This window comes from Thalia democratica, chromosome 8 (assembly GCF_965202585.1).
Source record: "Thalia democratica chromosome 8, ktThaDemo2.hap1.1, whole genome shotgun sequence".
NCBI lineage: Eukaryota > Metazoa > Chordata > Thaliacea > Salpida > Salpidae > Thalia > Thalia democratica.
Window position 1 is genome coordinate 26846003 of NC_139172.1, and position 20103 is coordinate 26866105.

Consider the following 20103-nt stretch of genomic DNA (forward strand, 5'->3'; position numbering starts at 1 on the left):
AAAGTTTTGTTTTTTGGTAAACTTGATTTGATAGAAAGTTTGAAAATTATTTCAATTTAGTTGTTTTGTGAATCTGTTTTTTTATTAAAACTCTCGTGAATTCTGAGATTTTTTTTTGAATTCCTCTGATTAAAAAATATTTTTTTTAAGTTTTCTGGTGTAAAGTTTGATTTGATAGAATTTTTGTAAGAGTGTTATTAAAGTTCAAACTTGATTTTTGCTGTGTATCTGGTGATAGAATTGTTTCAATAGTTGAAAGTTACAAATTTTTATTCAATTTTGCAATTAGTCGTGTGATAGCTTGCAGATATTTTTTTTAACGCGATTAATACCTAATCATCAAGTTGTGTTTTTTTTCAAATTTTATTTAACAAGCAAAGCATCGAAGTGATATTTTGTATAAACTTTATCTTGACTTTCAGGCGTACATCCGGAAGGAACTGAACGAGTTCAAGAAGAACGAGATGCAGGTGCACGAGGAGAGCAAGCACTACACCAGGTACCACAAGCCCTAACGACCCTGGCAACCCGTCTCCATGGCAACCTTGTTCCAAAGCGACCTTGTCGCCTCTGTGGCAACGCCCGCCAAGCAACCAAGCACTTCCCTGAGATCGCAGCGACCCGAAATGGGAAGTTTGGATTTTTCAGAAGATCAGAAAATAAAAGTTGAATTCTGAGATCCACACAAAAGTGTTTTTTATTTAAAAAATGCAAATTTGACCAGCTCGAACGAATTTTTAAGAGTTGCTTGGAAACTTGTTTTCTGACTTTACGTGACTTATTTTTATAAGTTTGTTTTTTTATCATTCTAAGAGTACACAAATGAGTACTAGGCACAAAGTTTTATCCTTATCGCTTTATTTTTTTTAATGTAAGTGGTACTCGAAATATGGAATTATCAATTTGTTTAAGCTGTACAACGTTGAATTTAACAACAAAACGTCAAAACATTTTTAGTCTGTTTTGTTCATTTCAAAGGATTACTAAAATAAATTTTTAGCTGCCTTGACTTAACAATGGAACGTTTAACTTTTATTTCATAAATGATGTCTTTCGCCTTTAGTCGTTTTTCTACGCCATGTCTTTATTCTTATTCCAAAACTTTTTGTCATTGCAATATAATTATATTGTTTTTTCCTAGATTTCATAAATTCAATTGTGATCTAATTGTTTAATTTCTGTTTGATTCGTTTAATTTGTAGTAGGAACAAGCTAAAGCTAACACAAGCTATTTTATAAATAAAATACATTTTTTTTTGTTTTCTCTATGTTAATGAACGTCTATTTTTATTTTATATTTTTTTCTCAATTATCATTATTTATAATATTTGAGCTTCCTAACTTGGTATCTTTTTCAATCATTGCTTAATGATGGTTTGTTTGAAAATTATACATATCCTAAGTTTCTTATATTCAAAATGTTCAAATGTTTTTAAACATTCCTAACACATCAAACTTTAACATTGTTTGACTATGGATTTAGAAATTAACTTTTTCAAAAGTTTAAAAAGCGTAACAATTTTTTGAACCTTATTTTGTTTTACCACTATTTAGTTTGCTAGTTTTTATAAAGTTAACTAAATATTTTTAATAAACAAAAAATTAAAACTTTTCATGATTTTGTATGGATTTTTGATATGTTGTAAAGTTAACCTTTTTTTTAATTTCTCAACAACAATTTTGTTTCAACTTAGTTTAATGTTGTTTATAATAAATTTAAAGTAAATCTATTGAAATTAAAACTTGTAAAAGTTTTCACTAACTGCACAAAGGGTTTAAATTAAGATATTTAGATTCAAATTCGAAGAAAATTAAAGAGCTATAATTTACAGTAATTTAAATAGCCGCTTAAGTTTTAGTTATCAGTTGTTTAAAAAAAAAAGATAATTTTATTCAAGTAACAAAAAATTATCTTACATTTTCATCCAAATAAAACTCGTTTAGTATGTATGGAAATGGTGTTTAATTTTTATCATAGAAAACGAAACTAAAAAAAAAAACTGTAAAGAAAAGTTGAAAACCATAAAATCTAAACTTAACAATAAATCATAAAAAAAACTATTTGAAAATACAAGTAAACGTAATACCTCTTCTGTAACAAATAGTAACAGGTCTTGTTTGCTAAAAATTATTTTGCCAACAAAATTTCTTAAAAAATCTCTATACGTGCCACCGAAACTACTAAAATTGGGTAGGTGTCATTAATGCACGAGGGGCCACTTTTGCACAGGTTGAAACTTGTTTTTTTTTTTATTATTCTTTTTTTACTATCACTGTTACCTCTAACCATTGGTCGGTATTTTTTATTTTTCTTGTATTTACTATTTTTTTACTATCGCTGTTACCCTTTACCCTCGATCGGTTATTTTTTTAATTCTCGTGCAAAAAAGACCCTTTGTGCATACTTGCAGGGTTACCACACAATCAGGGAAACTCAAGGAATTTTCAAACTATAGAAAATCTCAGGGAATTTTAATTTTTTTATTTAAACTCAAGGCAGTTTTAGTTCTTTCCAAACATTTAAGGGAAGTTTAAGATTTAAAAAAAAAAGTCAGAGATAATTTTTTATAGATCTAGAATAAAATTTAGTTAAACCAGTTAATATTTTGTTCAAAAGAATTAATTTGTTTATTTGTAAGAACTTATTTAGAAATTTTTTAGGCTTGCGGCTAATTCTTCAATATTCTTAGAATTAACATTGTAGTTTTTTTTTAAGTTTAAAATTTATGTTTATCATGATTGAAGTTAAACAAAACCAATTAGTTTAGATATATAAAAGTTGAGGTTAACTATGCATTGAAAAGTTCTAATAAACTTTTTAGTTACTTATGTAGTTTTATAAAACTATGTTGTACTATAAGTCCTTATTTTTTAAATAAAGTTTTTTGTTTATAACTACTTGTAAAAGTGTTGAAACGGGGCTTTAGCTTAAATATGAAATTAATATCAACTAATATGGGAGAGATGACCATAAGGTCCAGAACAATGATCAAAGATCATCTATATGCAAACAGTCAAAAACCAAGCACAGTGTAACTAAATTCTGCCTTGTTAAAACTTGTAAAATCTTCTAGGGCCCAATATTTGGCATATCTTGAGCAACAACGCTTTGTTAAAGATGTTCCAAATAAAGGTAATGCTTTGAGCAAGTTAAGAGAACAAAAAAGTAAACTAACAAAGCAACTCAAATGTTTGAATAAAGACTATGAAAAATATACTAAAGATGCCAACAAACAATCTGATTTCGAAACAATGAAAAATTATTAGAAAGGGGAAGAGCTGCTAAGGATAACGCTGATAAAGTTGAAAATGAAAACTACTAATTCAAAAATTAATTACCTAAAAAAAGTAAATATTAAGATGTTTTTATTAGACAGTAATTTTTTTATTAGGTTACTTGAAATTATTTTTGAACATCTTAAACCCATTAAAAATAAACTTTTTACTTATAGATTATTTTGTATTAGTTGTTAGGTATTAAGTTGTACTTTGGTATGAGGTATTTCTTTAGTTTGTTTTTTAAACTTTTTTTTGCAGGTATATTGTAATGTTAAGTTTTTAAATTTTGGTTACTGAATTCAGAACAGTTGAAAGGAAAGATATAGATTGAAGTTATTATACATGCATTTAAGTGGGTACTTAATGTGGAAGTAATTGTTTTAGAATAGTTAAGGTTTGTCAAATTAAACATAAAAAAAATAAATTATTTTATGTTTTGTATAGAGTTAACTAACAAGTTTACTTAAAATTGTGCACAAATTTTGTTTTTAAATCTCAATTGATTTAACCTTTTAACATTGAATTTTTGAAAAAAGTTTTTTTTTTTTTCATAAGTTTAGTAAGCATATAGTGCAGAAGCATACACATACAACCTTTCTTTTATTATCGGAGAAAAAAAAGAGCGTAACGTATTAGTAATTTGCACTAGAAGCTAAAATAAAAAGAAAATAATTTGAAAAAATCTCAGGGAAACTCATGGAAGTTTAAGGTAACTCAGGGAAGATTTTTTGACTCAAAGAGTGGCAACCCTGTATTTGACCCTTCGTGCAAAAGTGTTTTCGTGCATATTTGACTCGTCCCCATAAAAGTTATACCAAAAAAGCTGAAACACTCGCTAAACGTTAATGTGAAATTTAGTTCGGACTTAAATTAAGAAGACACTTAAAAGTATTTCTTATAAAGTATTAATTAGCTTGTTTTGCACGTGCTACTTTAAAGCAAAAAAAAAAAAAATGTTGCGGGTCAAAATCAGTTTTTCGACCCCTGACCCAGCACAATGTCGAAGTAAAAGTTGTCGAAACTAACAACACCTTCACGTTTTAATTTTTCCCTGTTAAATTAAAAACTAAATGGAAGCTGCAAGATTTACTGGATGGTACCATTTACATTATCTTAAGCATTTTTTACGTTTTTCAGCATACTTTTGTACTATTCAGAGCTTTAAAACAGTATACATTTATTTATACACAATGAAAATGAAATGTTATTTACATGTTTATACATTAAAAAAAATATTACTACATATTTATACTAAAACAGATAAACAGCTTTATTTTTTTAATAAAAATGAATAGTTTAATAGTTATGTAAAGAGTACAACTCACTTTAAGAAACAGCGAATTAATGCTTACTATAAACGAGTTGATTATAATTAACAAAACAAATGAAAGCGTTTAATTTCAAAAAACAAACAAAATTAATACAAAACTCAATACTAAGAAGCTTATCAAAAAACAAATAAATTTTTATTAACTTATTTACATAAAAGTATTGCAGTTTTATTTAATTATCCAGGGTTGCCACTTTACCTGGGAACGTGGAAAAACTTGGAATTTTAACAATTTTCACATGTTCAGTAGTAAAATTTCGATTTGACTCAAAAAATATATCATATAGATTAAAAAATTTTGTGATCATCAAAATTTTTTTATTAAAAAACATATTTAAAGTAGCTTTACATTATTTTTAAATGTTTTTATGCTATTTAACACAGTTGCTTACCTTAGACTTAACTTTAAACTAAAAATAGACCCAAAAATGTCTACTTTTAAAAACCTGGAAGAAATTTGGAAAACCTGGAAAAAATTTGGAAAAATTAAGTGGCAACCCTGATTATCAAACAAAATCATACGCAGACAACTAATACAGTTGAAAAAGTCTTGTTTACATAAATTAACTTAACAATCAATGAAGTAAGTTTTCACAATTAGATAAAAAAAGAAGCAACAAAAAATACATCTAAACGTGGACTATGAATTAATAATAAAAAATATGCCTTAGTATATCAGTATTGTTTGGGTATTCATATATTGAAGAATCTAGCATTAATTTTTTAGGATCATTGGTATAAGTATTGTAAGTGCTCACTTTCTCTAAACAGGAGCGACAGCACTTAAAATTTTCAGAAATTTAAAGACCAAAAACAGTTCTATATTTGAAAGGTCATGTAACAAAAGATAAAATTTTTGAATTTCTACACTTCGAGAATTAGAAAACTGATGGCAAGTATGCAATGACTTGAAAACCTTGCTTGTAAATTGATAAATATTATTTTATCAGTTTTAACAATACACATGTCTTTGTATTTCTATGTAATTTTAAAAACAAACAATATCTTGATACATAGCAACAGGTGTAAAATGATTCTCAGTTGCATGACTGTATAACTAACCTCCTAATACAAAACATCGTATTCGACAGTTATTAAAACAATTTCTACATATGGTACAGTATCTGAGGTTTAAAATTGAAAGTATAGTTAATGTTGTTTCGAGTTAAGTGTAATATTGAATTTTGTTGTTTTTACACAAATTTTTTTAATATTATCAGTCACTAAACTGTTCATAATTTATTATATTATAACTAAATTGTTTGTTATAAAATCACATTGGTATTAATTTTAACACAAAAGGCTGTACACACTGTTAATCAAAAAATAAATAAATATATTGAAGATCAGCTTTAAAAAAATTGAATCAGCCGCGGTTTTTCCAATTTTTAAATGTTTTTTTTTCTGTAATAGAATGTTTTTTGCTATTTTCAGCAAAACTGTTTTTACTATCGTACATAACAAGACTACAAAACTACAACCACAGACAATTCGCTTAAGTGTAACCACGAACGAATGTTTCAATATGGCATTAATGAATACAGTTTTATAATTCAAGTAGTTTTTTACTACTATGTATGTTGGCGAATTCTAGTTATAATTTTTTCCAGATTTCATCAAACTTTTGATGGTCATGCGCTTCTATCTGTAATTTAGTTCAAAATTTGTGTATTGTGAGAGGTTAACGTGGCAAGTTAACTATCAATATTAATTAATTTTACTTTATTTTAGCAACTTGAATTATCAAATTAATTTTAAACAGGAAGTGTAAGTATGTATATTTTTTTAATCAAAATAAAACCTTTATATTAAAATGGATAACCAAATAAGGCAGCCAACAATCTATGATGATTTACAAGACGTAGTCTTTGTCTTCAAAATCTCAAACTACCCAAGCTTGTCAGAAAAACTGAAGACGGTTGAGATACCAGAAGTTTTTACACCGTTGAATAAATTTTTCAAACATCAGTTGATAGTTTGTATAAATTTTATAGTTAAGTTCAATTAAGTTGATTTAAATTTTTAACAAGCAGGGCTAAACAAGAGATTATGAACTGAAGGTTTTTTATAAAAAATAAAACTAAGTATGTTAAGTTAAGGAATAAATATAAAATGCTTTTTTTTTTAAAGTTTAAAAATTACTAAACACTACATATTTTGATTCACAAATACGATTCGAATATTGTTAACACCGAATAAAATAGAACTGGAACCTTGTTATATACAATTTATAAAAAAATAGTATTTCTACATGCAAGATTGTATATACCGATCTTATCATTTAAACTATTTAAAGTGCATTACTGTAAACACATTAAGAGTTATTAAAAAAGTTATCATAGAATAAACTACTACAGAATAGGGGCCGGCAGCCTTATATGAGTCACGGGCCAATTTCGTAAAAAAACATTATCGCCGCTGACTATAACAAAAACTATTAAAAGGGCTTATGTTATTTTGAAATAAGTTTAGCAATTAATTAAAAAAACCTATTTAAAAATGGAACTATAATAAAGTATGCGATAAAAAAGCATTTGTAGTTACTAACTTTTGAATTAAGAGTAAAACTTTAAAATTTTCTGTTGTAAAGTATACTTTATCTGAAATTTTAACTGTCGTTCGCATACTTTTGCTTTGCGGGTCGCATTATGCCGACCCTTTTTGTAGAATGACGGTTATTTTTTTTCAAACCAGTAAAAGTTATGCACAGTAACCTGCCTATTAGGTACGCACTTTGAACACAACGCAAAGTGTGTACCTAGAAAATTTTGGTGTTTAATTATTTACTTTGCATAATACAAATTAGAAACATGTTGAGTATAATTAAACAAAATTAAATTATACTTATATTTGACTAGATTTTATTTTTGTTCTGTGTTTCATTTTCTTTTACCTTTAGAATTTACATAGTACTTATAACTAATTACTAATTTAAAAAAATAATCATGGATCTACTAAATTTTGTTTATTCAAAACATATAGTTTACGGTTATTAATCTTACTCATGGTTACTTATTACTTAGTTTTTTTTTTTTACTTTTACTTATTGTCTCGGTAGAAAAAACAACAGAAAAGAAAAAAATGGTGTGGTGTTCATAGTAGACCTTAGTTTCTTTAGTCAAAATTGGCAGTTGTGGAACTAAGAAAAAGTGCTTTACAATTGTATTAAAATTTTAAGATAACTTTTTACTTATTTTTCTTATATGTATCTATCATGGTTGTCACAATTTCAGGTTACTTAGGCTAAATGTTCATTGCACTGTTAATTATTTATTTTATGTAAGTTTTGTATGGGTTTTTAAGTATTTTTATTCCTATTTTTAAATTATAGAGTATGCAAAGTTAAATTAAGCTGTTCGTTATTTCTTTTGAAAATAAACTGTAACTTGTTTGTTTTAAGTATTTGATTCGGTATACAATTTATGAGTTCATAACTTGTTTTCTGGTTCCTTTAGTTTAATTTATTAAAATACAGTTCAGTATATTTTATATCAAAACATAACAGTTTTATATTACTATTTTAACTTTTTTTTAAGTAAAATGAAATTAAAATTTGAACCAACGTTTTTCAGCCAAAAAGTGCGTACCATACCGGCAAGGCGTACCTAGTTGGCAAGTTACTATACTTCCTTTTAAACATGCTAGTTAAGCTTTTTAATGCTATAATTTTCTGCAAATTATATTAAAAGGTTCCAGCACAGAATAGTTTTATACTTATAACTACCTTTTAGAAAAGTATAAATCTAACGTTTTAGTGTTATAAGAGAACAAAAATTTAGATACAACGCTTTTAAATGTCAGAAGAGTTTAATTTTTTTTATGTTTTTAAAATACTATAATTAAATGTCATACAACATAACTAGTATTTTTCAAATAAAACATTTTGTTAAACCATATATAAAGATATTTTTGTTCATTCTTTTTTACAAAAGTTTTCTATTTTAAGTAACTTGATAAAAATATAATGAATTGAAAATTTTAAACAGTAAAATTTATATTAAAAGAAATTATTTTTGATTTTGAGGATATATAAATTAAAATATATTTTTTAATACAAAAAACTTATTTTCTTAAAAACTAAGCATTTAGAAATATAATAACTTTTTGCATAATAGTGTAGGTATTAGACTTCTACAACAAGCTATTTTTGTAAAACTTAAGCTTTAGTCGTCGAAACTTTTTTAGTCTTTTTTTGCTATGCTCCTTTAGATTTTTGGTTTTGTATTACATACAAATATTATTATATTTTTCTGGATCTTTTCAATTTTACATGGTAAGATTTTGTATTAAATGTTGATTACAAACTGTGTATGTTGAAAAACACAAGTTAATGTCATTCTTAACTAATTGTTTGAATGTTAGTAAACTAACAATTGTATTGGAACATAAGTGACCAGTAATTATACAACAAGATATACAAGACACACAACTTCAGTAAAATTAAATATATTTCTAGCTGAATTCTGCAAACCGTTATAATCTAAATAGATTTTAAATTATTAAAACTTGTCGTAATGTTTTCGATTAAAATAAATTAGATGCTATTTTTATTTTTTCAAGAAAACCTGTTTCATGTAAGCAAAAAGATTTTGACTATACTGTTTCTTTATTTTCGTAATAGTATATAAGGATTGTTTCCATTTTATTTTGTTTAGTTTTACTGTAGATCAATTATAACGTCAGTAAACTTCTTGATTACTTTATGATTATTTGATTACTTGGTTACTATATAAGTTTGTAAAATGTTGTTACTTGTTAGTTTTGTAGTCTACTGATGAGAATTACTCGAAATATATTTAGTTTCACTGAAATTGTGTCTTGTATATCTTATTGTATAAATGTATAAATGACTTTTTAAATTTAATAAGTATACAAAAAAAAAATTATTGAATGAAGCAAAACATAGTGCTACTATAATTTTGTCTGTAAAGATTTTTAGTTTTTACTCTTAAAAGTTCTAAGGTTCTGAGTATATTCAAAACTAAAAAAATAAATAATAATTCAGTCAAAAAGTATAAGTAGATAGATTCTTAATTTTCAAAAAATTAAAAAACACAGATAACTAATTTTACTTTGTTTATATTTGAATAATATTATTGAGTGTTAGTTTATCTCAAACTAAAAAGTGGATTTTATAAATGTAACATTTTTTTTATTAAATAATTTTATAATAAATCGTTTTACGAATAAATTGTACAATATAAAATTAAATCTAATAACTTTCATTTTGAAAATAGTATTGTTTTATCTTCTTAGCTATTATCTTTCATAAATTACCAAATTATTCTTTATTGATAACAAAGCAACAACAAAGTTTTTAGATTTTTAAGCTACAAAATATATTTATAATGTGCAATGTAAAAACACATGGGAAAAAAAAAACTTTTAACTATTTTTTAATTTTTGTACTTAGAACAATAGACATTGTGTGGATAAGTTTATATAAATGATTTTAACATTTTTTTCTAAACAAAGATAACGTATATGGTAAAAAGTAGTTTTTCAACATAAAACGAAAGTTAGTACGATTATTTTTGTAATAAATGAATACAAATAGCAATACAGCACATAAACATTAAACTAAAAAAAAGTTTAAAAGTATACACGTAACAAAAGAAGCTTATTTTAACGAAATTTTACATACAAGCTTTATAAATTTTCACTACTTTTAGAAAAAGCAATAAAAAAAAATTCAATTGTACTTTTTAAAATTTTTGTGTAGTATTTCAAATTTTGTTAAAATAAGCGTTATAGTAATTGAAACAAAGTTTTAAAATAAGAAATGGATCGTTTTTTTACCTATACTCAGTTTGATTGTTTAACTATTCTTATGATGTAAGAAATGATTCATGTTGAAATGATTCATCTAGTTACGATTTATCAGAATATTTATAATATTTGGAGATAATCACTGTTGAAAACTTTTGAGTTAGTAAAAAAAAAAACTGTTTGCTTTAAAATAGTTGTAAATAGTATACATGGCTCGGTTATGATATATTTTCAAGTTAAAACTAAATTATATCAGTATATAATCTGTTTAACACTTAAAGTGTAGAAATATACAAAGAAACAGTTAAGTTACATATTTACGAACACTTTTAAGATATAGATTGAAGTATTATAATAAAGATGATACTAATAACAAGTACATACTATTAACAACTTATAAATTAAAAGGTACACTTTTGCAAAGTAAAAATAAATAAATTAAAGTTGTCACTAGCTAAAATATTTAAATTAAACGTTAGAACAAACTTTATTAGCAACAATTACATGTTTAAGTATTTTTATGCAAACACTTATACAAAGCAAAACACTTTATATTGTTTATTAAAGGACAAAAAAAAAATTAAAAATATTTGGTCCTAGGACCTGTTGCACGAAAAACCTTTCGGTTATCTAGTCGCACACCACTTTTTAACGCCTTGTCTAGGACAAATGTATATAACAAAAACTTGATTATTTAAAAAAATAATAAAAAACTAACAGATTAGTAAACACTGGTGGTTGTCCTCTTTTTAATTTGGCTTCAAATAAGACTCGAAAACGACCATGAATTAAATAGTATTCTATTTTGATTTTAATTTCCTGTTCCGAAAATTAAAAAAAAAAAAATCTAACTTTAAAAGCAGTAAAAAACAATGAAAATCACATGTAACAACTTTGTATTAACTTAAGTACTAAACTATTTAAGTTTAAAACTTACGTCGTTACAAGCGATGTTGTTTGTTCGGAAGTTTGAAATTTTCTTATGAAACTGTCTACAGTGTTTTAGTTTGATTTCATAGTTACCAAATAACTGGATATAAATCTCTTTAATTTTAATTACATTGATGGAGTTGATTAACAGTGGAATCATTTTTTTGTCATAACAGTTTAAGTCTGACGTACGCAACAATTCAACCTTTTTAGTTATTGGTAGTTTTACTTTAAAATATATTTTATAATTATATTAAAGTTAGTGTTTTATACTTAATTTTAGCTTATTACAACGAATTTTTTAAATAGTATTTTACGTATGGTTCATGCTTACCTGCATCAGCAACAAAATCTTTTGTTGTACTAATATAATTTGTCAAAATTTAAAAAAAAACAATATCAAATTATTTTCTGCAAAAAAGTTGTTGGATATGTTTTTTAATCATAAGAATACCTTATAGACCAAAACAAAACTTATGTAACATAAAGTTATCTCAATGAAAAGAAATATTTTTTGCAAAAACTCTAAACTCCAATTAAAACAAACTTTGATATTTGAAGTTAACAAAGTTCTTATCATCGTCTTTAGATTATTTTTATTCAAACTACTTGAATAACTCAATTTTTTTAATTGAGTTACAAAGTTCCTTATAAATAATACGTCGGTTGTGATTTGTGTGTCTTCGGTCTCGATAAAAAACTCATGACTCCTTAAAACTAACTTCAATTCATTTATTATGTTCTGATCAGCAATTTCATTAAAATCTTTTCTGATAGATTTTGCATAAAAGGCTGTAATATTTTTGTTGTTTTTCTTTATTTAGTCATTTATTTTTTAAACTTGAACAATATAATTACTACGTTTATTATTTTAATAAATAAAATAATTAATGTACGTTTTATGATTACTAAGTTTACTGTCAACTGTTATACTTAAACACATAAAAAAAACAATAAAATGTTTTATATGTTTTGTAAGATATTGTTGTATATATAACTAATTTATAATTGAAGACTTTTACAACTGAGTAATTAAAATTAAAAGTTAATCAAGTAAAAATAAGTATTAAGTATTCAAACAACTTCATTAACTAAAACCATTTTAATCAAACACCAAGTTCTATATACTATTAACTTATGATAAATTTAGTTATAAACATTTTAAAGTTTTTTATTAAGTTTAATGAACTTTCAAAATAGTTTACTAACATGAACTAGTAGCTTTGTGATAACTGATAATACATTCTGCTGACTTTTCAATAAATTTTGTTTTCTTTCTTATCAATTCATCATCATCTAAAAGTTATTAGTGAATCTAAGTTTTCAATTAAAGTTAAACAAATTAACATATATTATTCTTCGTAAATTGAAAAACTTTTGAGTAAATAATTACACGACATAAAATTATAAAGTTTAACGAATCCATATTGATTGTGTAATAAAATCAACATTTAATTTTATAATTTTAAAGTGTGTGATTAAATATAGAATTTTTAGTAAAGATAAAAACATTTTCTAAGACTTTTCAAAACAATATTCTTTATTTTTTAAAACAACATTGTTTATTCGAAAGAGTTAATTTCTTTTCAATGCGTATATATCGGCGTTTGTCTTTCGAATGTACGTAAGTTATATATTGTTCTGCTGGTTTAGCGTTTACGATCAGTGAAGTTCGAATGATCAACGCATTATCAAGCCTATGAAGTATAAACTACATCGAAGAAAATACACATTATCCAGTGACGAACAGTCTATACATTGTAAAGCGACCAGAAAACTTAGTTTCCGTCTAAGAAATAACGCCGTGAGAACCCTTTTTGTAAGGATTATATCATCAAGACTGTTAGTAACATTGCATGCTTTTATTTTTAAAAATTACGTTTTTATTAATTTATACAGCTTATTTCTTGGAGCTCAATAATTATTACTCTATAATAAACTACTTGACATTAATTCAAAGTGTGTTCTGCTCATAAATAAGGATTAAGTTACTTTAAGTAAGACCAATGTTTTTAAGTTTAGTACTGTGAGCTACGAGAAAATAAGACACGTAGTTTAGCTAAGTACTTGGAGACCACATATTTAAGACCACAAACAAAACTAGTATTATAAATACATCTATGTGGTTACAATAATACAAAATTAAAAAAAATAGTTAAAACTAACCAAACACTACAACGTTCAATAAAGAAACTGTGAACATTCGAACCGTAGAAAGTTCATCTCCTCCAATTGGATAGCCAGTTATTTCATCAAGTTCAGGAAATATTCGTTTCAAAAAGTCGCAGAAGTTACTGAAATCTAGTTTCAACCAACCATGTCGGCTTGTTAAATATTCCTATTTAAATATACTTTATTCTATGTCATAGAGAGATTTTTGTCTTAAATACTATAACAAAGTTAAATATTAGTTTCAAACTGTTTTAAAAACTGTCTGTTTTCAATAATACAAATTATAGAATATATTATTAATATATTATTGCATAATTCTGTATAATAGCTTGGAAACAAATTACTATATTTTAAAATAACTTATTCGAAAAACCTAGTATTAAAGTCTACTTAAAAAATATATAATTAAAAATTTTAAAACACTTTAAAAAATATATTTCCGATAGTCAAAGAACAATCTTTTTTTTTAAATTTTGTATGTTTTGTTTAAAGCTAAAAAACAAACAATACAACTGTTGCTGTAAAACAAAACTATTATTTTCGGACAATTGATACATTACTACAAAATACTAATGGAATTTTTTTTTATTAAACTGTTAAATTAAGTTAAATATGTTATTATGACAAACTTTATCAAGTTTTTTTTATATACCGACTACAATTTTATTTTGAAAAAAAATCACCAAAAATACACGAAACAAGTTAGATGAATAATAAGAATAAAAATACCCTTATCAATTTTCTACTGAAAACTTTGTTGTCTTTTAGTTAGACATTTGAAGTTTTTTTTTTACTTTGTTTTAAAATTACCTCTACATTTATTTTTCTTAATTATTGTGTCAAGTATAATTAAGTTTTTAATAAAGGTATAGCTTCAGATAAACATGAAATAAAAATTATTTACAAAAAATTAAGGTAATCAAGTTTTTAATGAAAGCTTTAGTAAAATATAACTGTTGTTTAACATACTTCCTAAATTTAAATGCAGTTTATTACCAACTTATTTTGTATATCAACTCTAAAAAAAATCTTTGGTCAAACTTTAGGGTGGATCAAAAGCTAAAAAGTATTTATCTTTTTGAGTATGTGTTTTATACTTAAAAAAATCAGTTTACTTCAGGAACTTTAGTTCTTATGTCTTTTTAGTTATTATGTTAACTTTCAGGTTCGTTAAGTCTTTCTACTATTAGTTGTTCACAATCAATTTTAAGGTATTTTAGTGCAAAATAAGTCAAAAATAATTAAATACTATCACTTTTTAGATATATTGTATAAAACATTTTTTTGTGGAAAGTTTAGTTTTATTTAGTAAAAAAAAAATTGTTTTAGGTGTAAAGTTTAAATACTATTCAGTTGTTTAGATTTTAGAAAAGTATTAGTTTATTGAACGAGAAAATAGACGCTCAAAATAATTAGTTCTAGCACACCACGGATACCTTTTAAGCTCTTGTCCAGGAAAACATTTTTTTCCGCAACTTTCATGTTATAAAGGCTTATTTTAAGTAGTAATATCTAACAGTTTTAAAAATGTAAGTAACACAACTTATAAATATTTATTACAATTTCTAATGATGTATAAAGAATATAACAATTTTTACCAAAAATATAATATAAATCTACAAACCATAAAAATGTCAGTTTAATTAGTTAGTCATAAAGATCTTAGTCAAAATAATTTATAATGTAAATACCTAAAATATTATTGCATGACAATTTAAATTTCGACAATTCAAGTTCCAAAAAAACGTTTTAAAGAACCTTGGCTTAAAAATTATTGCATATTTGAAAAAATTAAAGATATGTATGGAAGTATTTCATTTTGTTTCAAAAGTAACTTTATAATTAACTGTTTTTTTTAAATCTATTTTATTTTTTTTTATCAAGTTTAGTTACGTTTGTAAATTATGATTTAGTTTTAGTTTAAAATGATATAAAAATCTATTTACTTAATTTTAGATGAAAATTTTTATCTGATTATCAAAAAAAATAAAATTTCTACCTACACTCTTTCTGAAATGTAAATGTAGTTTGTTACCAGCTTATTTTGTATTAAATCATCGAACAGAATTTTTATGGTCAAACTTTACCGTGAATCAAAAGCTAAAGTGTTTTTATTCTTTATGTATTTTTTATAACTCTTTTTTTTCTAGAATCTTAAAAATTTTTTTTACTATGGTAATTTCAAGATAGTTAAAAAATAAAATGTTTGTATATAAGTATTTAGGTTTAATAGGGCAAAATAAAGTTAAAAGTCATTGACTTTTTTTTTTAATTTTAAAGATATAAAATAAGATTTTTTATAAAAAAATTAATAATATTCAGAGATAAAACAAACTAATTTTAGTGTAAAAATTAAAATTAAGCTGTTTAGAATTAAGAAAAATAAATGATTAAAGAGCAGCTTTCGTATTATCAAGACTTCAAATTGAGCTCAGTTAGAGTTTTGTTGTTAATATGTAACAGTTTTAAAAAGTTAGCTGTAAAACTTTTTATCTTTTTATTCATTACAATATTTAAGAAACGTATTTGGTATAAGTAAATTTAAAATGAACCAAAAATATTAAAATAAATAAATCATAACTATGTCAGTCGCACGTCTTAAAATTTTTTTATTAAAAAAATGTTTCACTTTAAACATCTAAAACTAACCTGTATACTTTGATGAACGAAATAGAACAAGCTTGGTCCAACTAAGGCTGAGCTTGAATATCCATGAACTCCAATGACGAGGTCCTGGATTTCATTAGGATCAATTCTAAAATTAGACAGATCATTTTGATCAATGACAACCGATCCTTGCATAGTCTTGGTGTAAGCAAGTTCCATGATTTTACACATGACATTTGTGTCTTCAATGGCTCCTGCATTGTGTGCACAATCCTGAAGCCTTCTAAGTAGCTCATCGAAAAGACTTGCCGTGGACTTAACTATTTTCCAAATTTCATCAAGACCATTTAAGTTAACAAGTATAGCAAAAAGTCGTAGAAAAAGTGGACAGTAGATAAATTGCTGAACTCTCGGAGACTTTTCTTGAAGTTTTGAAACTATTTGATCAACATCACCTTTTTGGATATAAAAAGACATCAGTGTTTTCATATTACATTCAGACAAATCATCAACATACAAAACGAAATCTGGACGTATCAGTTGGTTGAAGTTCAAAACAGAATGAGGTCTTGAAGTTAATAAAAGCCTTACACCAGGTAAAAGTTTTCGGGATAGTATTAAAAACATCAGTTCTGAAGGTAGATACTTTTTATGTATATCTATGCTTGAAGAATGTTCTATGCAACTTATCTCGAATCTTGCCTGGTCTAGTCCTTCCAAAATAAGAGTAACTTTGTGTTGGTTGGACAATATCCAGGTAAGTGCTTCATCTGTTTGATTTTCATTATTGAAACCGTTTGTAAAATAAGACATTCCTAAATTAAACAAGAAATACTTAAGATCAACCGGCTGTCGGGGATCAACAATCATAAGAGGAACAAATAAAGCGTATCGATTGCAATTAAATGTGGAAAGAACACAACGTTTGCTTAAAGTGGTTTTTCCTGCACCAGCTGGACCAATGAGCAAAATATATGGGTTTGGGCTGGTTTTTAGTTGTTCACTGTAGTCTGTCTCACTAGATCCGGAATTACTTGGCTCGATGGATTGTTGATTTTGATTTTGTCCAGACCTATTATTTTTCTTTATTATGTTTTATTTCACAATGTTTATGATTTTAGTATGCTTTTATATATTTTTAGACAAAAATCAAAAATTATTAGTTTTGTGTAAATTACCAAATTTATATTTATGTAAATTTTATTACTGAAAAAAATTAATGCTAAATGATAACTTTCTCTAAGAGTTACAAAGTAAACTTTTATTCAGAACAAAAACTCGGAATAAACTAGAGATAGCTATAATTAAAATAAAGGAAGAAGAATAATACGGGTTTTAATAATAAATTAAAATAAACTTTTATTTTATAATTTATACACACTTTTGCAAAAACTACATCAACTGAAATAATTTTAACAATTTTATTTGTTTGAGCTAAGGAGCACTCTGTCACAAAGTTAAAGACAAAATGTATTAACTAATGTAATACTTATAAAACTTTAAATATAAGTAAATAAAGTTTTTAAAATAAATTTCAACGAAGGTTTTTTATTTATATAAACAACTTAACTAAATTTTTCAAAACACTATTTAACTTAAGATACTAAAAACAAATTATAAACCCAACTACGTCATCAAATTCAACTTCAGGAGCAGCTTTGTAAGCTTCTCTTTGTTCTTCAAGCACACGATACCTTCCATCAACAAATGCTGTATTTCTTCTAAAGTGATTAATACTCACTTTCAACACAGGATGGACCACTGGGACGTTTTGGTTCATCGCTTTAGTGTCTTTTATTCCCATTGGATCAGCAAGAATATTACATTTCTTCTGAAGTACATCTTTGACCTTAAGGATTAGGCATTGTTCTGTTTTTGATTTATTTTACTTAAAAGTACTATTTATCTGTTTTTACGGTAAGTTTTTAAAGCTGTAAATTATTAGCTTTAGTATTTTTTAGTTGTAAGCAGAAAAAAGTTTTATAAACAAGGTTTAATAAAAACTAGTTATAATTTCAAAATTCTAAGACTAGAATGTTTTATTTTTTAAAACTTTTATATTTAGACCAAAAATTACAGTATAATTTTAAACATTGCTTTATTAGATAATTTTTTAGCACTTAGTTGTAAATAAATTAACTTTTACTTTAAAAATATTTAAATTTTAGCAAAAATTGATTAATCGTCTTAAAAATAATTAAAAGAATTAAGTTTTATTTTTACCATAAAGTCCATCTTTTTCGTTGTGGGTTGAAAAATCAGTAGGACCTGTAACAAATTTTTTTTATTAGTATTGTAGAACCAATGTTTTTGTTTTTTCGTGTTAAATCTAATGTTTCTCCTGTTTCTTTGGAATTATCAAATTTTAGATAAATAATATTAATTTATTTTAAAACTGTTAAACTAAAATAATTTTGAATTATCATTTAAGTAACTCACCTAAAACTTTTATGCTTTAACTTACTTTTTTTACTTGAAGGAACGTTTAGAATTGTAATTTTATGTCTTTTATTTTCAAATAAACGAACGTAATAACTTACCAGGTTTTACAACATCAGCAATTTCTTTTAAATTGTTTTCTTCCAATGATTTCAGAAGAGTTTTACTCCATCCAGATAACAAACGACCACATGCTCCATTATGAAGAATCAATTCTACCATCTTGTAAAAACTCCCTTCATTCTGAAGGCACTCAATTTCTACCTTCAATAAAAAAAAGTTTAAAATTTTTTTTTTTCTGAAAAATTTATTTTTTAGAAAAAATTTAAAAGTCCTCTCATATCAAAGATCTCTTGTCTCGCCCTGCTGGTAAAATATAAATCAACTTAATGATTTCGAACTATAAAATTTATATAAACTTGCAACTGGTGTTTGAAAAACTCCTTCAACGGTGTAAAAACTTCTGGTATCTCTATAGTCTTCAGTTTTTCTGACAAGCTGGGATCTTCTGATATTTTGAAAATGAAAACCTCATCGTGTCTTTCATCAGAAATTATTGATCTGGTTTGGCTTATTTGGTTTCCCATTACAACTTTAAGGTTTTAATTTTATAAAAAAACTCAAATTTACACTTCCTGTTGAAAATTTTTTTTTATAGTTTAAGTTACTTTTAGCTGAATAGCAATGCTTATTACAACACAAATCTAACACTACATGAAACAAAATTGCTAAATTGAAGTAAAGTTAGTAAACGTTCCGCGTAGCTTCTCATATTGCACAAGTTTTATACTAAATGTCATATAGCACCGCATGACCGCCCAGAATTTCTGATAAAATTAATATTTTTTTTATCAAAACTCATTATGCAGTCAAAATAGTTAGATACCACTTGATCTATAAAACTGTATTCAGAAAAGCCTCAGCTGGTTCAGTATTATATTTCAATCTGATCTTTAATGTAATTATTTATCTTTTTAGTTAACTGTATGTACAGCTTCTTATGTTAAAACTAATACCAATGTAATTTTGAAACGAATAGTTTTGCTAATTTACAAAAGTTTAGTTATAAAGTAATAAATTAGCAATAGTTTGGTAACTGAGTTTATTAAAAATTTGTGCAAAATCAACAAAAGTCAATATAAAACTTAATTCGGAACAACATAAACTATATTTTCAACTTAAAACATCAGTTACTGTACCATATGTGGAAATTGTTTTAAAAACTGTCAAACACGATGTTTTGTATTAACAGATTAGTTATACAGTCATGCAACTGAGAAACATTTTAAACCTGTATTTTACCTGTTGCTATGTATTTAGATGTTGTTTAATTTTAAATTCACATACAAATACAAAGACCTGTGTACTATTAAAACTGATAAAATAATACTTAGCTAGCAAGTTTTTCAAATCATTCCAAACTTGCCGAAGTGGTTTTGATACTCGAGTTTTAGCGCTTCGATATTTTTATCACTTCCAAAGTTTGAGTTTCACGAAGATATGCAGTTTAATTACCTTTCAAATATTTACTGCTTGTTGTCTACAAATTAAAAAAAAACAACGCGCAGTCGCTCCTT

The 20103-nt window shown here is 25.2% G+C and overlaps 2 protein-coding genes across 3 annotated transcripts in view; one reads left to right on the forward strand and one right to left on the reverse strand.

Annotated features, from left to right (window-relative positions):
- The window catches only part of LOC145842700 (uncharacterized), a 29388-nt gene extending 28064 nt beyond the window's left edge, over positions 1–1324 (forward strand). For both annotated transcript variants that reach the window (XM_082950176.1, XM_082950177.1), the window contains one exon: positions 423–1324. In XM_082950176.1, the coding sequence (XP_082806302.1) occupies positions 423–515 (93 nt within the window). In that variant the 3' untranslated portion in view covers positions 516–1324. The remainder of the gene's footprint in view (positions 1–422) is intronic.
- Positions 1325–10384: 9060 nt separating this feature from the next.
- LOC145843085 (uncharacterized) lies at positions 10385–19113 on the reverse strand. The gene is made up of 10 exons (XM_082950549.1): positions 18946–19113; positions 18628–18790; positions 18311–18355; positions 17710–17956; positions 16130–17159; positions 13475–13646; positions 12518–12604; positions 11856–12100; positions 11097–11513; positions 10385–10520 (listed from the first exon to the last, which is right to left on the reverse strand). Exons 1-9 carry the CDS (start codon positions 19111–19113, stop codon positions 11295–11297), a joined length of 2376 nt encoding a protein of 791 aa, XP_082806675.1. The 3' UTR covers positions 10385–10520; positions 11097–11294.
- Positions 19114–20103: the final 990 nt, after the last annotated feature.

Coding starts and splice junctions, on each gene's coding strand:
- LOC145843085 (XM_082950549.1), bottom strand. CDS start 19,113: ATGGGAAACCAAATAAGCCAAACCAGATCAATAATTTCTGATGAAAGA. Junction 18,356..18,627: donor TGCTGATGTTGTAAAACCTG/GTAAGTTATTAC, acceptor AATTTGTTACAG/GTCCTACTGATTTTTCAACC. Junction 13,647..16,129: donor TCGTTCATCAAAGTATACAG/GTTAGTTTTAGA, acceptor ATATTTAAATAG/GAATATTTAACAAGCCGACA.